This window comes from Haemorhous mexicanus, chromosome 5 (assembly GCF_027477595.1).
Source record: "Haemorhous mexicanus isolate bHaeMex1 chromosome 5, bHaeMex1.pri, whole genome shotgun sequence".
NCBI classification, from domain to species: domain Eukaryota; kingdom Metazoa; phylum Chordata; class Aves; order Passeriformes; family Fringillidae; genus Haemorhous; species Haemorhous mexicanus.
In genome coordinates, this window is record NC_082345.1 from 15,946,291 (window position 1) to 15,965,320 (window position 19,030).

The window sequence follows — 19,030 nt, forward strand, 5'->3', positions numbered from 1 at the left end:
AATGTTATAGTTCTCTGTGTTTGTTTTTATTTCAGTTCTCCTTTCAGATTCCCTGCCTCTGCCACGGAATGCTTCAAAAACTCGTGGCACTGATGCCCCAGCCTCTTTAGGCTCTTTTTTAATGTCTCTTTTAGTAACAGCCTCTGATTTTCAGCTCACAGCTTCCCCATCTTACAACTTGAACAGTAAATAGTGAGAGATTAATGTGTTTTCAATATTAATTTTATTCTGTTAAATGACTGAATTTATATGAAAATTAGAGGCAGATGAGTTTTGCACTGACAAGACTATTCAGACAGCTATAACCAAAGTGAGTTTACCAGTTTAAATATGGATCAGGTCGTCCTTCACTGGTTAAAGCAAGTAATTATAACTGTATAACCCAAAAGCCTGACTTAGTCCAGTAAAAGCTGACGGAAATAGAGTAAGTCATGCCCATAAATACCATCAGCTGCTAAGCTACTGAAAAAAAATTCCAAGTGACAAAATCTTGCCTCCTCCAGATTTGCTCTCTGCTGTGAATGGTCAGGGGCTGCCTCTGTTGCTATGAAAAGGTCCCACCTATATCAGGCCTGCTTTTTGTTGCCATTGCTCGATTTTTCCCAAGTGTTCTTGAACACCTGCCCCTAGCTTTTGCCACACCTTGCCCTGACACAGCCACTCAGTGAGAAAAGCTTTGAAGTTGGCTCCAGCCCTGCCTTTTGTTCACAGCTCCAAGGCCCTGTGGAGCCTGGCACCAATTAGGGAGCAGGTAATTAATAAGTCTCTCTCAGAGCCAATTTCTGGCACTGGGAATAGATTTTCCTCTTAACTGAACCCAGCTCACTCCTTCAAATCAGTCATTTTAAGGCCTGGTATTGTCCTTCACACTCACTGCAACCCTTCAGACCAGCACCAGCACATTTCCATTATTACAGACTCACCCTCCTAGGCCAGGAAAAAAAATCTGCCACACTGCAAACAAAGGCTCTGAGTCAAATCCACCAGGACCTCCCCAGAGCTCTGGCTGATAAAACTCTCAGCAGCTCCAGCCAAGACTTAATGTCTGGCGAACAAAATGTTCTGGAAAAACATCGTGCCTTCTATAAACACCTTTTTCTGGCAGATCCATCCTGTTGTTTCAAAATCTGGAGAGGCTGACTCAGCCTGGTTTCTGCAGGAGCTAAGGGAACACGCTGGGTCCAGGGGAAGGTGGAGGGAATGGAGTGTGGGGAGAGAGAGGGGCAGAGCTGAGCCCCACACGGCCCCTGGTGCTGCACGGAGCCGCTGCTCCTGCCTAGCTGCTCACACAAAGTTTATGTACACATTTCCCACATCCTTCAGCCTGTTTTTGGTGCCCAGGCAATTTTCCAGCATGTCTCTTGTGGGCAGGGAGCTGTCTGTGCTGGTGACAAATTGCCGCAGCGCATTCTTGCCCGACAGGCGGCATTTTTGCTCCTCCTTGGCAACGCTGTCCAGCAGGACTCCTCGGATGTCCTTGGGCTTCCCTGGCACGCCAAACATGATGAACAAGCCCAGGCAGTCCTGTCCCACCAGGCGGCAGAACTCGGCCAGCTTCTCAAACCTGCTCATGTTCTGGAAGCACTCGTCGGCCAGCGCAGCCTCCCGGCAGCAATCCTCAGCAGGGCCCTCGCCGTGCAAGAGCTCGGCTGGCTGCAAAGCCTGCACAGCGATCTGCAGCTTGATCTGCTTGTCAGACCCACATAGAGTCCAGATCCAGTCCACTCCAAAGAGGGAGGACTGCTGCTTGGTCATTTTGCTGGTCATGATTCGCTCCTCCATGCCCTTTCCCACACAGAAACCGATGAAGTTGACCAGGAAGATCTCGCTCAGCGTGTTTGTGGCTGGCTGGAATTTGCTTTGAGGATCCACAAAACCCAGATAGTCCTTCAGCCTTTGAGATGCATGGAGCACACCCGGGCTGAAGACTTCACAGATGACCAGCATTTCAGCCTTGTTCTCCTGGTTGTCCTCCTGGGAGACCTTCTGGCCCATTTTCTCTGCTGGAGGTCGTTTCCACATGCAGACTGCCTCAGGGACAAACATTTATTTTCTAGCAAAGGCTGTGCAGGTGCTGGGCTCAGTTAGACCTACTCAGCTGCACATGGACACCTGCAGCCTTCCCAGTGAAGGTGATGGCAGAACTGAGCTCTGTGTGCCCACAGGGCAGCTGGGCTTTCTCCTGGGTGTGTTTCTCCACAGCTGACTGAGCAGGGACCAGCCCAACAGGCCCTGTAGCTTTCACACTTACTGAACTCATCTGTGCTTGTTTTCCTTATTGTCAATTCCGGCACCAATTCTTTGGCTGATGTTATCTCATTGCAGTCTGATCTTATCTCCTTGGATCTCCTTTCTAGGACTATTGCACAGAAACCATTTTTTTTGGCACAGGGTGCTGCCTGGAGATGAAACCACCTTTTTCCTTTAATCTCCCAGAGAAGGGAGATTAACAATTGGGACCAGAGAGAGTCTCTTTCACAGCAAGAAGGGACAGAGGACCCTGGGAGGGCTCCCTCTGGAGAGCACACATTGAGCAATGATCATGTCACTTCTCACCACACCTAACAATCCAAGATGGTTCAAATCTGGATTCCAGAAATAACTAAAAAGTCTTGACATAGTTGATTTCTTAGCTGTTAGTTGAGCCCTGCTGCAGGCACTGCTGACAAACTAATTAATGAGTCAACAAAAAAATGTGTGATTTTGCCCCTTTTCCCTCCTTTGTTTTTTGAATAGAACAGAGCAAGCTTCCATGGAAAATTAAAAGGAAAAAAAAAAAGAGGATGTGAAAAAGGGAACTGGCTTCCAGAAACACTTGGCATTTTCCACAAACTTTATTGGATTTCACATGGCAATACACAGCAGTTACGTTGCCCTCTCCAAAGAGGCACCAATTAAACACCCCACAGTATGGACAGTGTGCACACACACACCTAAAACCTCCTGACTCTGTAAGAGAAGCAGGGCTCAGATGGCAGCTCAAGGTGATGACCTGGCTGCCAGGAAAGGATTGTTTGGAGCGGATTGCTGCTTACCCTGCACTTCAATAAACGATCACTGCCCTCACTGATAATACTCCAGAGAAACTGGAGAGTGTTTGTGGCTATTTCAGCACACAGTAGTGTGTCACTAGCTCCCTTTCCCCCCACTCTGAATACCCAGTCCTGTCCAGTAGCCAGTGACTAGTGAGAGACATCCAGAGGAACACTTTTCTTTGGAAGCCTGCACCACATTTCCCAATGCTTCCACAGGGCTTTTTGTTCAACTTCCATGTAAATAACAACAATATTGCAGAGTATTCAATATTCAGAAAGGAAGGTCTGAGTCTACATCCCAAGCATCTGCACCCTAAACCTGCCCACATTAAATTTTGGTACATCAATAATCACCTACACTGCACATCCTTCAAAGGTCTAGGCTATCAGCTTACATCATTCTAATGCTGGAATATGCCTCTAATCTGAGGGGAGCTCCCTGAAAATCCTGGGAAGAACCTTTCTTCCTTTCCTAACTTTTTTAACAGTGTTTCAGAAACACCCCCAAAGTCAGCACAAACCCCAAATCCCCTGGCTGACACCAGGAATGATCTCACTTCCAGCAAGAAGAGCGACAAAACGAGTGAAAACACTTGGCAAAGCAACACCACCACAAGGAACAATTCCAGCTGGACTTTTGTTTGCCTTTTACAGAGCAAAGCAGCTTCATGCCATTGTGCTAAAATACATGCAACGTTCAACACCATACAAATGACCACTGGAATAAAAAGTTACTTTTCTTTGTTTTTTTGCTTGCTTTTGGCTAGGACACCTCGCAATACTGGAAGTCTGACACAAGATTCCCACTGGCTAGTTAGGAATTTTAAAACCTGATGATACTCAAGAGCAAAGGAGCTGTGCTTTAAGAAGGTAAAATGATGAGCAACACATTTGATATCTGAATTTTGGAGGAAAAGTCCCACCTTAGGCTTAATAATATGAAATAATATATTTCCTATACATTTCTCTATATAACTTTATTTTTTTGGCAACTATACCATCTTCACGTTAGTCACAGCACAGAAACATCCCTTCCATATGCAGGGAGTAATCTCAACTTTAAAGAAATTTTTTAAGTCATGGAAGTGTTAATAACCTTGTTGAATGCACCAACTACTGCTGCTGGGGACAATAAAGAAGACATTTTAAAATGTGGAGTTTGTGGATGAGTCACTGCTAGAAGAAACATGCTTTAGAATAGTTTCATCTCAAATGGAAGATCATTAAACTGTGCACTCAGTAAAAAGAAACGAAAGCAAACAGTTCCAAAGGTCAGCCTGCCTTTCCCAGTAACCAGCTGGTCTGCAAACTGGCATAACTTTTTTACAACCTTCTCCCCTTCCCTCGCACACCTTCAACTTTCCATCACTCTATCTCACAAAATTTAAATTTTTGCTTTTATATGTACTTCATATATTTATTTTTTCTTTTTTTTTTCTTTTTTTTTTTATAAAATGGTATAAAAATAGGAGCAACAGTCAAGAGCTACTGGGGAACTTACAGAGGGCACGGATGACTAAAATCCTATACTGGATAAGGGCTGAACTGGTGTTTGTGCCCAAGAAAAGCACTTAGAGAAGAGCAGTAACTTCTGTTTTTCAGCTGGGAGCTCAGAGAGAGCTGATGCACGCCATCTACAACATTTTTACCTAACACCTTGTGTTCTTTTCAAACAGTAGAAAGGATTATCTGAGGCCAGGAATAAGCAAAATGAGCACTAGCATACCACATCAATTTCAACGCAACACTCTGAACATATCACCAGTTTGTACATTAAATAGTTAAAATGATTACCATTCACCAATGTCTGGGTGGTTTTATGGCAACTTAAGTAGGCACCTTGTTTTTTCTCCTTTTCTCTTTAAAATTCTCCACCCCTCAGTGTTACTTCTAACGAACAGAAGCAAGAGCAATGTAAAGTACATGATCTGTCACGTGGAACAGGGATGTCCTTGCACGCAGGAGAATGAGCCTTTGTCAGTGCCTGGTGGTGACTGTCACACATTGGAGTCCTCATCTGTTATACTGGTGCTAGGAGAGCGAGTGGCAAAGTCTTTGAACATTTCATCTTCCTTCAGCATGTGCTGCAAAGGAAAGGAGGGAAGAGTCAAGGTTTCTCACAACTGGAGTCAGTCACCTGTCCTGACCTGTTCCTGTGCTGGGCAGCAAACACTGCCTGCCAGCCACTCCTTTGCTCTGCTGAGGGAGGTTTTCACCCACCCTGCTGCAAAACCAGCTCACTGCTGCCTGCTGGCCCCAGTGGCTCAGGGCTTCCACCCAGAAAATGCAACTTGACTCCCAGCTAGAAACCCACCAACCATGGCAATGGGGGCTGTGTCCCTTGCCCTACCCAGTGTGTGGGGAGCCAGCACAGGCCACCAAACCTCCCCACCAGGTACCTTCCTGAACCACCTGGTTTTTTTGTGCCCTCTGTCCCTGCAGGACACCCAAAGGACCTCACTGACACGAGTGACTGCCAAGGGGTTCACACCCATCCCACAAAAATAGAGACCTTACTGCACAGACGCCATTCACACATAAACTCACTGTCAGGTTGTTGATGCCTTCAGAAAATGCTCCTATTTGCCTCACCGTCCCTTCTGAATCTTCCATCTATAAAAAACAGAATGAATAAAGAATTAATAACAACTTATTTGTTTCATAGAGTGGAATCATAGAATGCATTGGGCTGGAAGAGACCTTAAAAATCATCTCAGTCCAATCCCCTTCCATGGGCAGGGACATCTTCCACTATCTCAGGTTGCTCCAAGCTCTGTCCAACTTGGTTTGGACACTGCCACGGATGGGGCAGCCACAGCTTCTCTGGGCACCCTGTGCCAGGGCCTCACCACCCTCACAGCGAAGAACATTTTTCTAATATCCTAAACCTCCTAAGATCTAAACCCACTCTCTGTCAGTGTGAAGCCATTGCCCCTCATCCTGCTAGGACAGAGTGACAATTAAGTGCAGCACACAATTAACTGACTACACCTGAGATGTTCAGATCAAGGCAGAAGCAGGGCCTGCCAGGACAGGAGAGTTACTCCAGAGCAGGCCCTAAGGGTGCTGCGTTCACAGCCTCAACCTCCCTGGGAGCAGACCCTTCTGTCACTAATGCTGTGTGACAGCAAGAACTCAGGGCCTTCACGGGCCAAAGCAAAAGGAAGACTTCCCTGGGAAATGGAAGGCTTTCCCACCAAACCTGACAGCTCAAAGACTCAGAATTGTTAGAACTGGCTTACCTGCTCCAGCCTGTCCAAATCATCATCATCATAGACTCGCATATCCAGGCCAGGCTTAAAGCCCTTCTTTGATGTGCTCCCAGAGGCCCGCCCCAGCTCCATAGGACACACATACTCCTCCACATCATCCTGCTTCTTCTTCCTCAGGCTCCCAAAATTGCTGAAGGTAAGTTTCTTTGGCTTAAAAGTGAAGAGGAATTTGCCAAAGAGTTAGAGAATCAGCAAAGAACAGGCCTACTCATGCCCTCTTGTGTTTCCATGACAAAGGGTCTAAACCCCAGTGCTCTCCTACACAGATCTTCTGAATTTCATGACAGTGGCATCTGAAAGGACAATGTGGCCTCACATTCTACCACTGTTAAGACACCACCATTTAGCAGATCCCAAATGAGGTGAAAATTCCACATTAAACCATGATGTAAACAGTAAGGGACAGTGCCCCTCCCAAACATCTCTCAGTATAGACAGAAGGAGAACACGAGTGCTACCCCTTGTCTCTGCCTGTCAGAGAGGCTGAGAAGTGGCCTGTTCATGGCAGACACAAGTGTCAGGCCCAGATCTGCCAGGTCCTGCTCTCATGCTTCTTTCCTTAGGAACCAACCCTTTTTCTCAGACCTTACTGATGCTGCACTCTCCCAGCATGGATAAAACCAGAGATCCAAATGCTTCCCTGGAACCTCCCAGAACAAGTGGCCTACCTTGACTTTGGCAGTTGCTGTCAGGAGGACGTAGTCTGGGGACTCCATGGCTTCACGCTTCTGCTGCTGGGCCTCCTGCCCCACCAGGAGGTTGAAATGAGTGGCCAAGTGGCGCCTCAGCAGCGTCTTGTTGGGTGGGATGTTCAGCAGCTGAGCCATGGTTTCTACATTGAAACGGGGCTCCAAAACCTGGGAATCCAATCACAGAGAATCCAGCTGAAGCCAGTACTGTCTGATGAAATCTCCAGGGCATCCAGGCCTATCTTGGTCACTCCCTAAGGCTGCTTTGGGATTTTTGTTTGTATTTTAGAGGAAATAGACAACAAAGAAGGATAAAAGAGAGTTAGCTAATTAAAGGATTCCTAAAATCCTACCTCCAGGCTTTCCTTCTGGAGTTATAAATAGGAACAAATTGGCAGGTAAGAAGAAATGAACAGATAAATCCACCCTTAACTGAAGTACTGTGTGAAGCTGCCACAAAATGTTTACCCAGTATCATCTTCCAATTCTGGAAAAGGTAGCCAGAGGAATCACGGAAAATAAACAGACACAAAACATCTGGAGCAGGGATATAACTCCTAATCACCACAACAAACCTCTGCAGATATAAGTCTCTTGTCTGGAGTATGTGATGCTAGAGCAATTAAAAACAATTCTGGTTTGACAGTGTAATCCAAAATTTTATAAAGGTAACAAGCTTCCCCCATAAAAGAAAACCATATCCAGGTTAGGAAGGCAGAAAGTGGCTGTTCAATAGCATGGCAGCACTGTAGGACAGGAGGTGGAGAATGCCATACCAAAACAGAATTGTGAGGGGAATACAGAGTATTAAACCACACTACTTCCCCTCGAGACATTCATAATCCTTTAAACCATAAGGTAAGAAACTTCTTATTAAGCAGAATAAGCAGAAAAGGTGTGTGCAGCAAAGAAAATGTCAGAACATTGACCTAGAGGTTGCCAGACAACTTTTTTTTCCTAAAATGGAAAAAGCCACCCCAAAAGCTCACCATCAGCCCCCCGTGCACTCCGCTGCCCCGCAGGTTGGGCGCGTACTCTGCCAGATCCACGGAGCGCAGCCACTCCATCACGCGGTGGTTGGTCCACTGGGTGACCTCAGAAGGTGTCACATTATTCTGCCAACAGGAGGGACAGGCAGGTAAGGAAACATCCCAAATCAGCTGAATCCTAGCCCCAATTTTTACTGAAACATACTTCTCCTGACCTTAAGGAATACAATTCTACTTTGCATTTGAGAAAAGAATCTCTTTCTGGATTGCTACCTTGCAAGAGCAGCGTGTGGATGGGTCTGGGCCGGGGGCAGGGCTGTGTCAGGTCATTTGATTATTGTGCTGTGCACTAGGGTTATTTGCCATTTCTACCAGCAGAGCTGAAAATTCAGCTGGTTCCATCAGCTGCTGTGCTGTTCTTGCAGATACACATTGTGGATCTAAATCCAAGAGTCTGGGTTGCTCTGTCATCCATTGCCCTATCCAGCATTTGCTGCATCCAAAACACAATGATGGCAGTCTCCTGCCTGGTAATGGGGCCAAGCTCCTTTTACACAGAAAATTTTGACACTGCCATCAGTTTTCCAGAGAGTTGCACAAGATTTCTGACAACAGTGCACTGAATTCAAGATGATTTGTTTTCCAGACATCACATCAGAGACTGGGCCAAAACAGCCAGCTGTTGGCTTGGAGGAGAAGCAGGAGACTTGGAAAGGGGGACGTGAGTTTGGGGTCATGGCAGGTAGAGGAAAGTAAGTGATGTCAGAGCTTGAGGTTAAAAGAACAACATAAGAAACAGGAAACTAAAAATGAAGGAGGATGAGGAGACAGGAGGAGAGAGCAGAGCAGGAATAATCGAACACCAAGGATAAAATTCTAGAGGGTTCCTCTTCACAGCTTCCTTGTAAGCAGTACCTCATCAGATGGCCTCCTGCGCAGGCAATTTGGCTCAAAGTTGTTTATTCTCAAAACCTGAATGGCTCTTTTGATGCTGAGGTGGTGAAGGACACTGATGACCTTCAAGGAGAGCAGATCATCCTGTCAAAGAGCAAGAGGGAATTAATAAACACAGACATGCTTATTCATGGGAGCAGCATCCTCCTGGAGGGAAGTGCTTTAGCCCCTGGCTTAAAATGGCACATCTGTGGGGAAGATTTTAATATGTCAGACAGGTAGTTCATAACAAACCATTGTCCCAAAACAAAAACTTTGTGTTGCACTGTACTAGCTCTTAGGGGATGATTTTTACACAGAGCTAAGTACAAGAAACATGGGATAACAAGGAGGAAAAAAGGGTGAGATGACATATCCTCAGTGACAGGCTAAGAGCCAGGACAGCACCAACACACTACACTAGACTCACCTGGCATTTAATCCTGCCAGAAATTACCTCAAATATCCAGCTAGAAGTTTAACTGAAAAAATAAATTACCCTGAAAATTGGGACATTCTCTATGGTTAGAATAAAAAAGAGGAAAGAAGAAAAGTGTCTCAAAGTCCAAGTGCAATTTGGCTAACTTATATAAATGTATGCACCCTTGTTCCAGGGTTAGCCTGGCTTAATCTTGCAGTTTTATTTAATTGTTATGAGCACTGGATTCTATTTTGTCAGATATTTAAGACAATATTCTTTGCTTACCCAAATATCCCACTGTGTTCAGCTAACTTTGTGATCAATCTGACAGTAGGTTACTATGTCATGGTTTGCTATTTCATTTATTATAAAATAATAAATATTCCTTATTAATTACTTTGAGTCGGAGTAACTTCAAAAGATCATAACAAGTATTAATTTAATAATTTGCATATTTTGTTGGTAATTTACAGCGAATCTGTTGTCATAATTTGATTGTACAATTAAACTTGCTCTAAAAATATCCCCAGTGAGCTACAGTTAAAGGGCAGTGACAATGGTAGCAAAGTCTCCCAACACAACAACAAACTTCATGGAGGCTGCTGGCATCATACTTCCCGGGGCTAAGAAAGAGAAGAAACAATCTTATAATAAATAAAATTCCAAACCATGATATATAAAACCTATGCAAAACACATGCCAGTGTGGCATGAAAAGGTAATTCATGGTTCATGAGAGAGCAGGGCTGTGATTGATTTCTTCTTTGTTGTGCAGAAGAATTAATATTAGTGATGTTCAATTTGCATTTGTGTCCCCAGAGAAGGAAGGTCTTATCTCATCTTATCTGAGCCCTTACACAAAGGAAGCCTGACTGGCAGTGAAGTGGGGAGTGGGGAGGTGATGTCTGTGCTAAGCACTTTGAAATGCAAAAGCTGTTAAGTGTAGCCTGCTTTCAAACAAGCTGGCTCTCATAACTGCAATTTTCTTCAAAGAAAATTGCTTGGGTTTTCTTCACCTAAGCATCCACGTAAGAAAGCAAGCTGATAGAATGCTTGCTCACTGAAGAAAAAGATTCCACCTGCTTCTATTAATTAATGACAATATGAACAGCAAAAGCATGAATGGCAACCACAGCATTTGCACACCTTTGTGTACAAAAGCCCTGCCTCAGCACACTGGTGTCACACACAGCTGTTAAACTCAGGATTGCCCATTTCTCACGCATGAGTCTAAATTCTTGCTTACTGTGTTTGCTCTTCCACCTGAATCTAGTAGCTCTAGAGATGGAAAGAACTTAGGAAATGCTTGCAGGTGAGCAGTAGTATCTGATTTCTATAGGTTATAGCCAGGACACCCACTAGAGTTCAAAGGGGTCCTTTGAACACTGAGAAGCCAAGAACATGGAAAGGATGTCAGGAAAGGAAGAAACCATTTACTCACCACAGTCATGTAGTGGAGCATGCGGCCATCCACCTTCCCCTCATCAAACTGGGTCTTATACTGGGGCAGGCCAATGTCATCCAGCCACCCTAGGGCAGGACAGACACTCCTGTCAGAGTGGCAGCCACGTTACCCAGCAGCACTCACTGTTCCCATCCCCAGTGCCCCAAATCAGCCACGGTTAAGGACCCCTATCCAAAGGCACTGCTTCAGCATGCAGTAAAATCTTACTGGTAACCCAGTGGTAATCCAGTTTTCCATGGTTGTTCTCCTCCTCAGATCCCAGTGCCTGCAGAGCAAGCTGGAGCTTCTTCCTATGCAAAGGGTGCTTTATCCCAAGCTCCTGTGAAAGGAAGCAAAGCAGTAAATCTTGAGACAATAATGTTTTATTCCTCCCTCTGCTGAGTGACAAAGCGTTCATGAGAGTCACACTTTCACAGCATTGCTGGTGACCTGGGAGGTGCATTTTCTTTTTGCTGAATTTTAGTGTTGTTTTAGCAGACATTCAGCACTAGGGAAAGGCCCACTTACCAGGGTGGGTGAGTCTTACAGTGTGGCAGATTAATTTCAAGGAGTGGTGGATTCTAAACTGCATTAAAATGTTGGCCACAATATTCTCATAGCAGGTAAAAAAAAAAACAAAACCACAATATAGTAAAAACATTAGCATTAAAAAAAAACTTGCTGGGATTAATTCATCCACTCCCACTTAGGTAGGTAAAGTTAAAATAATTATTTAGTTAAGAGCATAGAAATGTCCTAGGAATTACTGAAATTCATTAATGCTTCCAAATGTGCAACATTATTCCCCAGTTTAGTTGCAAGTGCAGCCATTCCAGGATCTCTTTAATCCCATTTCCCTTTCAGGAGTGCCTGCTGGTTAATGTTACCTCTGACAACAATATTACAAGCCATTATGTTCATAATACACTTCTCTTATTCCAGTTGTAGTGTAACTACCCAATTGAGAAAACAGGCTTACTATTTGGTGAAGAAAGTGATTTTTTTTAAAAGCTGAAAATTCAAACTGTATCAAATACTATGGATTAAAAGTGTAAATTGAATCAATTTCTTCTGTGTTTCTCATTTTTAAAAACAGATAAGCAATTCTGCAACAATTAAAGACAGAGACTGATCAACCTGTGTGTAACAAATCCTCATTCCTCTTTGTGTAAAATGGACAGAAAACACAATCAGAACAAAACAGCACCTTTTTATACCCTTCTCACATAGGCATAAAATAACTGCAGCACATATAGGTGCTAATGAAGCAGGGCTACAAACCCATATGATAATGAGGCAGTCTCACATGCATATTTTTACAGGGTGCTACAGTCAATTGATGTGTCCCTGCTTAATGAAGTTAAATCACGAATTTTTAATTATTAGCTTCATTACAGAGCATTAAATTTCTACAAAACTTCAGCTAAAAAGAAATGGATTTGGCATCACTGCAGGTGACAATATTTTGAAAACTCATCTAGTTTACATTTTTTTACCAGGTGCACTTTACAGACCTGATTTACATGCACAGGTATGGAGTTTTTTTTTTGGTTTTTTTTGTACCCTTATTTGAAAGGAGTGTTTCTGGTATTCCTCACCTTTTCCAGATCCTGCTGAGAAGCCTGCAGAAGTGTTTGCCCAGACAATATCCAGTGCCTGCCGTTATTGATGTAGGAGCCAAGCCCTTGGTCCTGGAGCCAGTTGCAAACCTGCTCCTTGGTCCACTTTGCGAACGGCATGTCCAGCTCACTGCGGGAGACGTTACCCAAAAAAGACTGATAAATCCTGTGCTTCCAATCTCCTGTTCTCATTAATAATGAGAAAGCCAAAACCTAAGCCTAATTTACATCTTGTGGGAGCTGGGACAATCTCTGAAGGAGAACCATCAGCATGATGAAGTGCTGGGCGCTGCTGATCTGTTGCCACTATCACAACAAACACAGTCTCCTATAATGCTACTGAAAAGAGCCATCTCTGCTGCCTAGCATGGCTACAGCTCTGGAGTGAAACTGGAATGTTTCACTTTCTCCTTTAATCCTTAAAAGTGCAGCAGGAACGGCACAGAAGGAGTATCTGTCACTGCCACATGAAGGCTCACATGTTGCCTCACGGCCCCATCCTGCAAAGGCGAGAGCTCAGCAGCAGGACCCCACCACCCAGCCCACCTCAGCCCTGCAGGGACCCTCTCTCAGAGGAGGAGGCAGCCTGGATCTGCCTGGTTTTGCCCAGTCAAGAGAGAGGATGTTTCATTTTGGCCCTCCTGCTCTGAGCCCTGTGCTCGCCAGGATCCCAGCACTGACATTGGCCGCACTGGTGTCACCTGTGGGACTGGCCCAGGTCCCGAGACCAGCCCAGCCGGGGCCCTGCGGTTGCTCTCGTCCCTCCTCTTTTGAACTCTGTCTCGGACATGTCATCTGGGTTGAAGGTGGTGGACTGACTCCTTTTAAGCCTAAAGAAAGAAAGAAAGAAAGCACATTCACATTTGGCTAAGGAAAAGGCTGCTGCCACTGCAACCAACACAGGCAACATTACCCAGGGCTTGCAGCCCCTCTTCTACCTGCCCCGAGCCCACTGTTATCTCTACAAATACCACACGGGCTCCTGCTCTTGGGATATTAAACTGTGGAGCCATACCCTGGCAGGGGAGAAAGGAAGGTGTGTCCCCAGCAAACCCCTGCCCAAGCCCCAACTCTGGAAAATTGTCATCTCTCATCTTTTACTTACCTTCCAAACAACTTCTTGATTCCCCTGGCCTTTTTCCTGGAATCTGGAGAAGGTGGTGTCATCTGCAAACTATCTGCTTCTTTTGGGCGAGGGGGCAAGCCAGCCAGATCCAAGAGGTCTGCAGATCCCTTCTCCGTTTCAGCTGTTAGAAAACAAAAGTTTTGTCAAGACCCTCTTGTGAAGGTCTGTACAGACATGCTCCTGACCTTGGGAATGCCTCCTGCTAAATTACTGACAGCCACCATGTCAAGAAAATGGGGCAAAGAGGGATGGGAAAATCCATGAGAAACGCCACATGTTCCTCCAAGGCAATGCTCTGCTTCAGTTAAGTGCCTTGCACCCAAGGTGGGAAAATCCACCTCGTGAATCAAGCAGGGAATTAAATCCCAAATTTACTCTTCCTCCGGGAGTGCTCCTACAGTGCTTTCACAGACAGAGCCAAGGCATGTGAGTGCCCAGAAACAATTCAGTGCAGTGGCAGGGAACTAAAACAGGAGTCCCCAAAGCACAGAAAGCCAGGTAACTTCCCTGCAGATATCCTTTCCAATAACCTGTAGTATTTCATTCCCTGGCCAGGAAATTCCAGCAACAAATCTCCTGGCCCAGAAGGAGGGCCCTCTTCCCCTCATTTCTTCAAACTGTGGAATATTTTGTTCCTCCTCAGAGGAACACCATGGAGTTTAAGCTCTGTCTGAACTGTATCTTCTTGGTGAACAAAACATCTCTGATCAGAGACTCTCAACATTACCACCCACCCTAAAAACATTAAATCCTTGATCTGTAGCTGTTTTCCATGACACCAAACCTGAGTGCTCTTGTCCCCAAAGGGAAAGTTGCCACAAAAGCTAAACTATTAAAGGAAAAGACAATTTAAACATAATTTAAAAAGAAAACTAATAGAATTGCAGTATCTACTAGACTACATAAGCAGAGATGTGCTAGCAAGTGCCAGATAGCTGAATAAAACTACCATGTGGAGTTTATGCCAGTTGCGTGCTGGAGAAGAGTGAGAGCACGAGCTTGTTCAGCTGAAGCAGATGTGGCAAGGCAGTCAGGCCTGGAATGACTTGTAGCATCTTTTAATATAGCTCTGTAATTGAATGACCATCACTTGTGTTTGAAATGGACTTTCAGACTTTCAGGAAAAAAGTAAACGATGCATCAAGGCAGAGCTTATATTGCTGGGACATGTGGTCTAAAGCCACAGAGTTAATGCTGAGATGGCCACAAAAGGGCCATGACCAGCAAAAAATTGCAGGCTTTGCCAGTGTATCCTTCTACCGGGCAAACTTTAGATGGTTCAGCCAGAACACCTATGAACATGCCCCATTTTCCACCTTGTCAAAGCTTGCAGTGAAACAACAAGGTCACACAAAAGATCATTTCCAGGCACTTTGGTTTGGCCACTATCCCACAGAGGGATCCTGCCACTGACAGACAGCACTAACATCGAACCAGGCTGTGGCATTCATGGGTTTTGCTTTACTTGTAGAAGGTAAAGTGAAAAAATCCAAACCCATGGAAATGGCATTCTAGAGAGAGAACACCAGGACAAGGTTGGGTGCATTAGTAGTAGAGATTTGCAGGAATTGTGCTGTTTGCTCCTCACACCTGGCTCTTTTTCATGCACTGACACAACCCTGTAGAACAGGTAACATTTAGGTCATGTGAGAAAAAGAGAGGATCCAGAGCACTTGGTCTCTTTGCCACCGCATGTGGCTGTACCACCATCCCATTGACACAACCCTGCTTCCTAAGGCAGGTCTCACCTGTCCTTGCCAGAACCACCCAGGGAATGCTCACATTACAAGACTGGTTCTTATTTACTGTGTGAATGGCTCATTCCCCATCTACCCCAATTATTTCTCATTTGTTTTACTGTACCATAAACACAACTACATCTAGAAGATGAATTACACATGCTTTCCCTCAAAACTCCCTTAAATGAACGCCTGGGAAATACAGCTCATTCCCTACTTCACCACCCTTTAAACTCTTTCAGTGGATCCAGGACAGGTGGCAGCACAAAGGTAACTACTAAGCATCACCAGTTCTCACCTGGTACCTCGGTCTGTGTAACTTTGTGCTCAAAGTTACAGCAAAAGTCTCTGCAAATTGACCCGCAATCTCTCATTAGTAGCAGCTACTCAGGAACAGCACAGCTGACTTTTAGCAGAGGGCAGATGTTACATGAAAACTCCTTTTAGTGATGGGCAGAAGCTCTGATGCAGAGCTCTGGTGCCTGGTTTGGGAAGTGTGTGGCCACAGGCAGCTGTTAGCAGCAGTCAGGGCACAGGGCTGGCATGGGCAGACATGCAGGATTACTGTACCTAAAGTAGGTGCACTGGCACTTCGACTGCGATCTTCAGATATCCACACAAGGCACAAACCCACACGCAGCACAACGGGAGAGAACACGCAGAGGCACAAGGTCAAACACAATTCAAAACTCACAGCGACACAGTAGGGACAAAAGGAGGGAGGGACGGGAGACACAAGCGCCACACAAATGCTGAATTCACAAGGGATTAGGATCCCACGTCACTGGGAAACTCCCTTTCCAAACAAACGAGTGGAGTAGAGCTCTGTGGTGGGAGGGAAAAATGGCACTGCAGTGCTCCAGGACCCACTGCTCCTGTGGAGTGGCAAATTCCTGGAGAGCAGCTTTACAGATGGGGGCACTGAAATCTGGATAACATAAGAAACTTACTCAAAATCACAGCACCTGATTTACATGGCCCATCCTCCACTCCTCTATGACAGCCACAAGTACTGTGCTTTGTTAGACAAATCAATTTCAGGACAACACAGGAGATTACACAAAAGCAAAGATGAAATAAACCAAAGCAAAGAGTCTAACCCTCAGAACAGACTGTACATCTATTCCAAGTAAGCCAGCAACTTCCCAGGCTGTATGTCACAGGCAAATATAGGCAGCATATCATCAATGTGTAGGTATGTTACTTGTTTTGAACAAAAATCTAAAATTCTCTTGGAGTAAGTAATAAAGCAGAAGCTATCCCCCCTTCAGACTTCTGAAATAGAGAGATAAATTCCTGAATCTCGTGCAAGACAAAAACAAAAACCTCAGATGTCTGGCAGTAGATCTGATGCAGGGATTCACTGGATGCTTGAACTGGATCAGTGGAAAGACTGCTAGAGCAGAGCAGTAAATGTAAGTAGAATTCCAATTAGTGGCAACACTGACTTCTGCATTAAGCAGAACATTTTGTTTATTTCTTTGTCATATGCAAATGTCACCAAATGACAGTACCAAAATAACCCCCCCACCAACACTACAGGTAAAAAAATCAACGTGAGCTTGAATGACTTGCCAATCCTGTTCCTGTTGTCACCACTTCTTCTGCAAGGCTGCTTAAGTACAAAAAAATAAAAAAGAGAAAGACTGAGTCCTGCTATCCTATTTCTGTATATCTAAAAAATCTTGTGAAAGATAAACCAAGGATGGACCCAGGGGAAAAAAAGTCCAAAAATCCCATGTGCGAACAACTGCCTGACAGCATTTCATACAGCAGCAAGCTCCTACAAGGTCCATGGGGAGATACCACAGCAGAGTCTGAACCACATCAAATACTTCCTTACATCAGTCATTTTCTTTTCCTGCTGTTTGATCCTTTCCAAACATTCTACTATTACAAGTGCCACCAAGTCAAAGGGAGACTAAGGCTCGCTTTCCTGCTTCTTAGGGCAGTTACAGCTATTGTTAAGATTCAAAATGTACAGAATCTGAAATCTGAATGCAGAGGCAGGGTACCTACCCAGATTGGGGGCGCTTGCAGTCCTCTTGTTATTTTTTATCTTGAAAAAGCCTCGTCCAAAGGAAGATCTCGCTTTGCGGGTGCCAAAACTGTCCTCATCACCTGTGCCACCGTGAGAAGGAGACTTTGGAGGGAGGGTTGCAAAATTATTGCCTTCCACAGGAGGTTTAACCTGCTTGAATTAGGGAAATAAATAGTCAATATAAGGGAATTGAAGAAGGCCTTTTGAGAGCCTGCAAAGTGACTGCTGGCAGGTAATCTGGGAGGTCTTCCTCATCTGTCACTACAAGAATACAAAATGTAAAAACCATAATGAAAAACATAAACAAGATCTTAATTTGAATATGTTGTCCTGGTTTGGGCTGGGATGGAGTTAACTTTTTCTTAGTTCAACACTGTGTAGGGGTTCAGTGCTGTGTTTTGGATTTAGTAGGGAATAATGTGAATAACACTGAAGTGTTTTGGTTGTTGCTGAGCCCTGAGTCAAGCACTTTCCATTTTCCCATGCTCTGTCAGCAAGGAAGTGCACAAGAAGCTGGGATGCAGCATGTCCAGGATAGCTGACCTGAACTACTAAAGGAATATTCCACACCACAGAATTTCATGGCCAGTATATAAACTGGGGGGGTACTGCGAAGGGGAGCCAATCGAGATGGGCTGGATATTGGTCAGTGGGGGATGAGCAATAGTATTGTGGGGCATCACTTGTCTTTTTTGGGTTTTCTCTCTCTCTTCCTCTCCCTTTTATTATTAGGTTATTATTATTATTATTATTATTATTGTTGTTGTTGTTGTTGTTGTTGTTATTATTTTCCTTTGTTTCAATTATTAAACTGTTCATATCTCAACTCCTAAGTTCTATCTTTTTTTTGTTGATTCTCCTCCTCATCCCACTGGGTCAGGGAGGGGTTCAGCTGTGGGGTCCTTTGCTGTCAGCTGGGATTAAACCCTGACATATGTTCAGGATCCAGGATTACTATCACTACCTGCTAAGACTAAATTGTGTTCTTTAAGATATTTCTTAATTTCTGTAAGGCTGACTTAAAAGCACAGAAAAGATAAAAATAGAGTCCTGCAAGGCTCTGAACTTCTCCAGCTTTCCAGGGTCTCTGTCTCCGCCACTGGCAGCTGTAGGGGCAGTAAGTGGGAAGCAGACAGACAACAACCCACAGTACTTGGGTTCTCTGCCAAGTGTCAGAGAGCTCTTTCTGTCACTGCTCTGCAATTTCTTAATTAATGGATTAATTGACTGTGTCCACTGCCAAAGCAAAGAGGAAATTTCAGATCAAGCAAGGAATACAAATGCCAAGAGAGATATCAGACACTCCAGTTAGCCAATTTAAAGCACTATTTTAACCCTGCCAGCTGTTTCACTGTCTCTTTGAAAGGAGGAAGCAAAACCATTCACAACCCAAATACAATCCTTAGGCTTTTGCTGAATCAACACAGAATTCATCCTGCGAGTGGGGTCTGAAGTCTGTCACCTCTGCTCAGGTGTTCCTAGAGGTAAGAACTGCAAGATGTAGCCTTAAGGTACCACAGGGTGACTGTTCTGCAATGACAGGCTTTTCAGAAACACACTTGCTACTCACAGAAAACAACTGAGAAACCCAAAGGTTTTTAAAGATACACTAATCAAAGATAATTACAGAGTCAGTAAAATGCTTAATGCTTTGCTAATTATCTAGTGGGGGAAAAACATTAGCTTAGCTGGTAACTCATGCTCAATCAGACTGGAAGACAAT

At 44.6% G+C, this 19,030-nt stretch overlaps 2 protein-coding genes across 20 annotated transcripts in view; both read right to left on the reverse strand.

Moving 5' to 3' along the window:
• Positions 1–204: 204 nt before the first annotated feature.
• On the reverse strand, positions 205–2,668 carry REP15 (RAB15 effector protein). The gene has a single exon (XM_059846082.1). It carries the CDS (start codon positions 2,044–2,046, stop codon positions 1,285–1,287), a length of 762 nt encoding a protein of 253 aa, XP_059702065.1. The 5' UTR covers positions 2,047–2,668; the 3' UTR covers positions 205–1,284.
• Positions 2,669–2,815: 147 nt separating this feature from the next.
• The window catches only part of PPFIBP1 (PPFIA binding protein 1), a 103,103-nt gene continuing 86,888 nt past the window's right edge, over positions 2,816–19,030 (reverse strand). For 11 of the 19 annotated variants that reach the window (XM_059846063.1, XM_059846070.1, XM_059846067.1 and 8 more), the window contains 13 exons: positions 17,286–17,460; positions 15,837–15,869; positions 13,507–13,648; positions 13,103–13,231; positions 12,381–12,531; positions 11,011–11,122; positions 10,780–10,868; positions 8,901–9,023; positions 7,986–8,111; positions 6,976–7,164; positions 6,278–6,457; positions 5,583–5,648; positions 2,816–5,119 (listed from right to left, as the gene is read on the reverse strand). In XM_059846063.1, coding sequence (XP_059702046.1) covers positions 5,033–5,119; positions 5,583–5,648; positions 6,278–6,457; positions 6,976–7,164; positions 7,986–8,111; positions 8,901–9,023; positions 10,780–10,868; positions 11,011–11,122; positions 12,381–12,531; positions 13,103–13,231; positions 13,507–13,648; positions 15,837–15,869; positions 17,286–17,460 — 1,602 coding nt within the window. In that variant the 3' untranslated portion in view covers positions 2,816–5,032. The remainder of the gene's footprint in view (positions 5,120–5,582; positions 5,649–6,277; positions 6,458–6,975; positions 7,165–7,985; positions 8,112–8,900; positions 9,024–10,779; positions 10,869–11,010; positions 11,123–12,380; positions 12,532–13,102; positions 13,232–13,506; positions 13,649–15,836; positions 15,870–17,285; positions 17,461–19,030) is intronic. The other 8 variants (XM_059846080.1, XM_059846081.1, XM_059846079.1 and 5 more) reach the window with 3 other exon arrangements.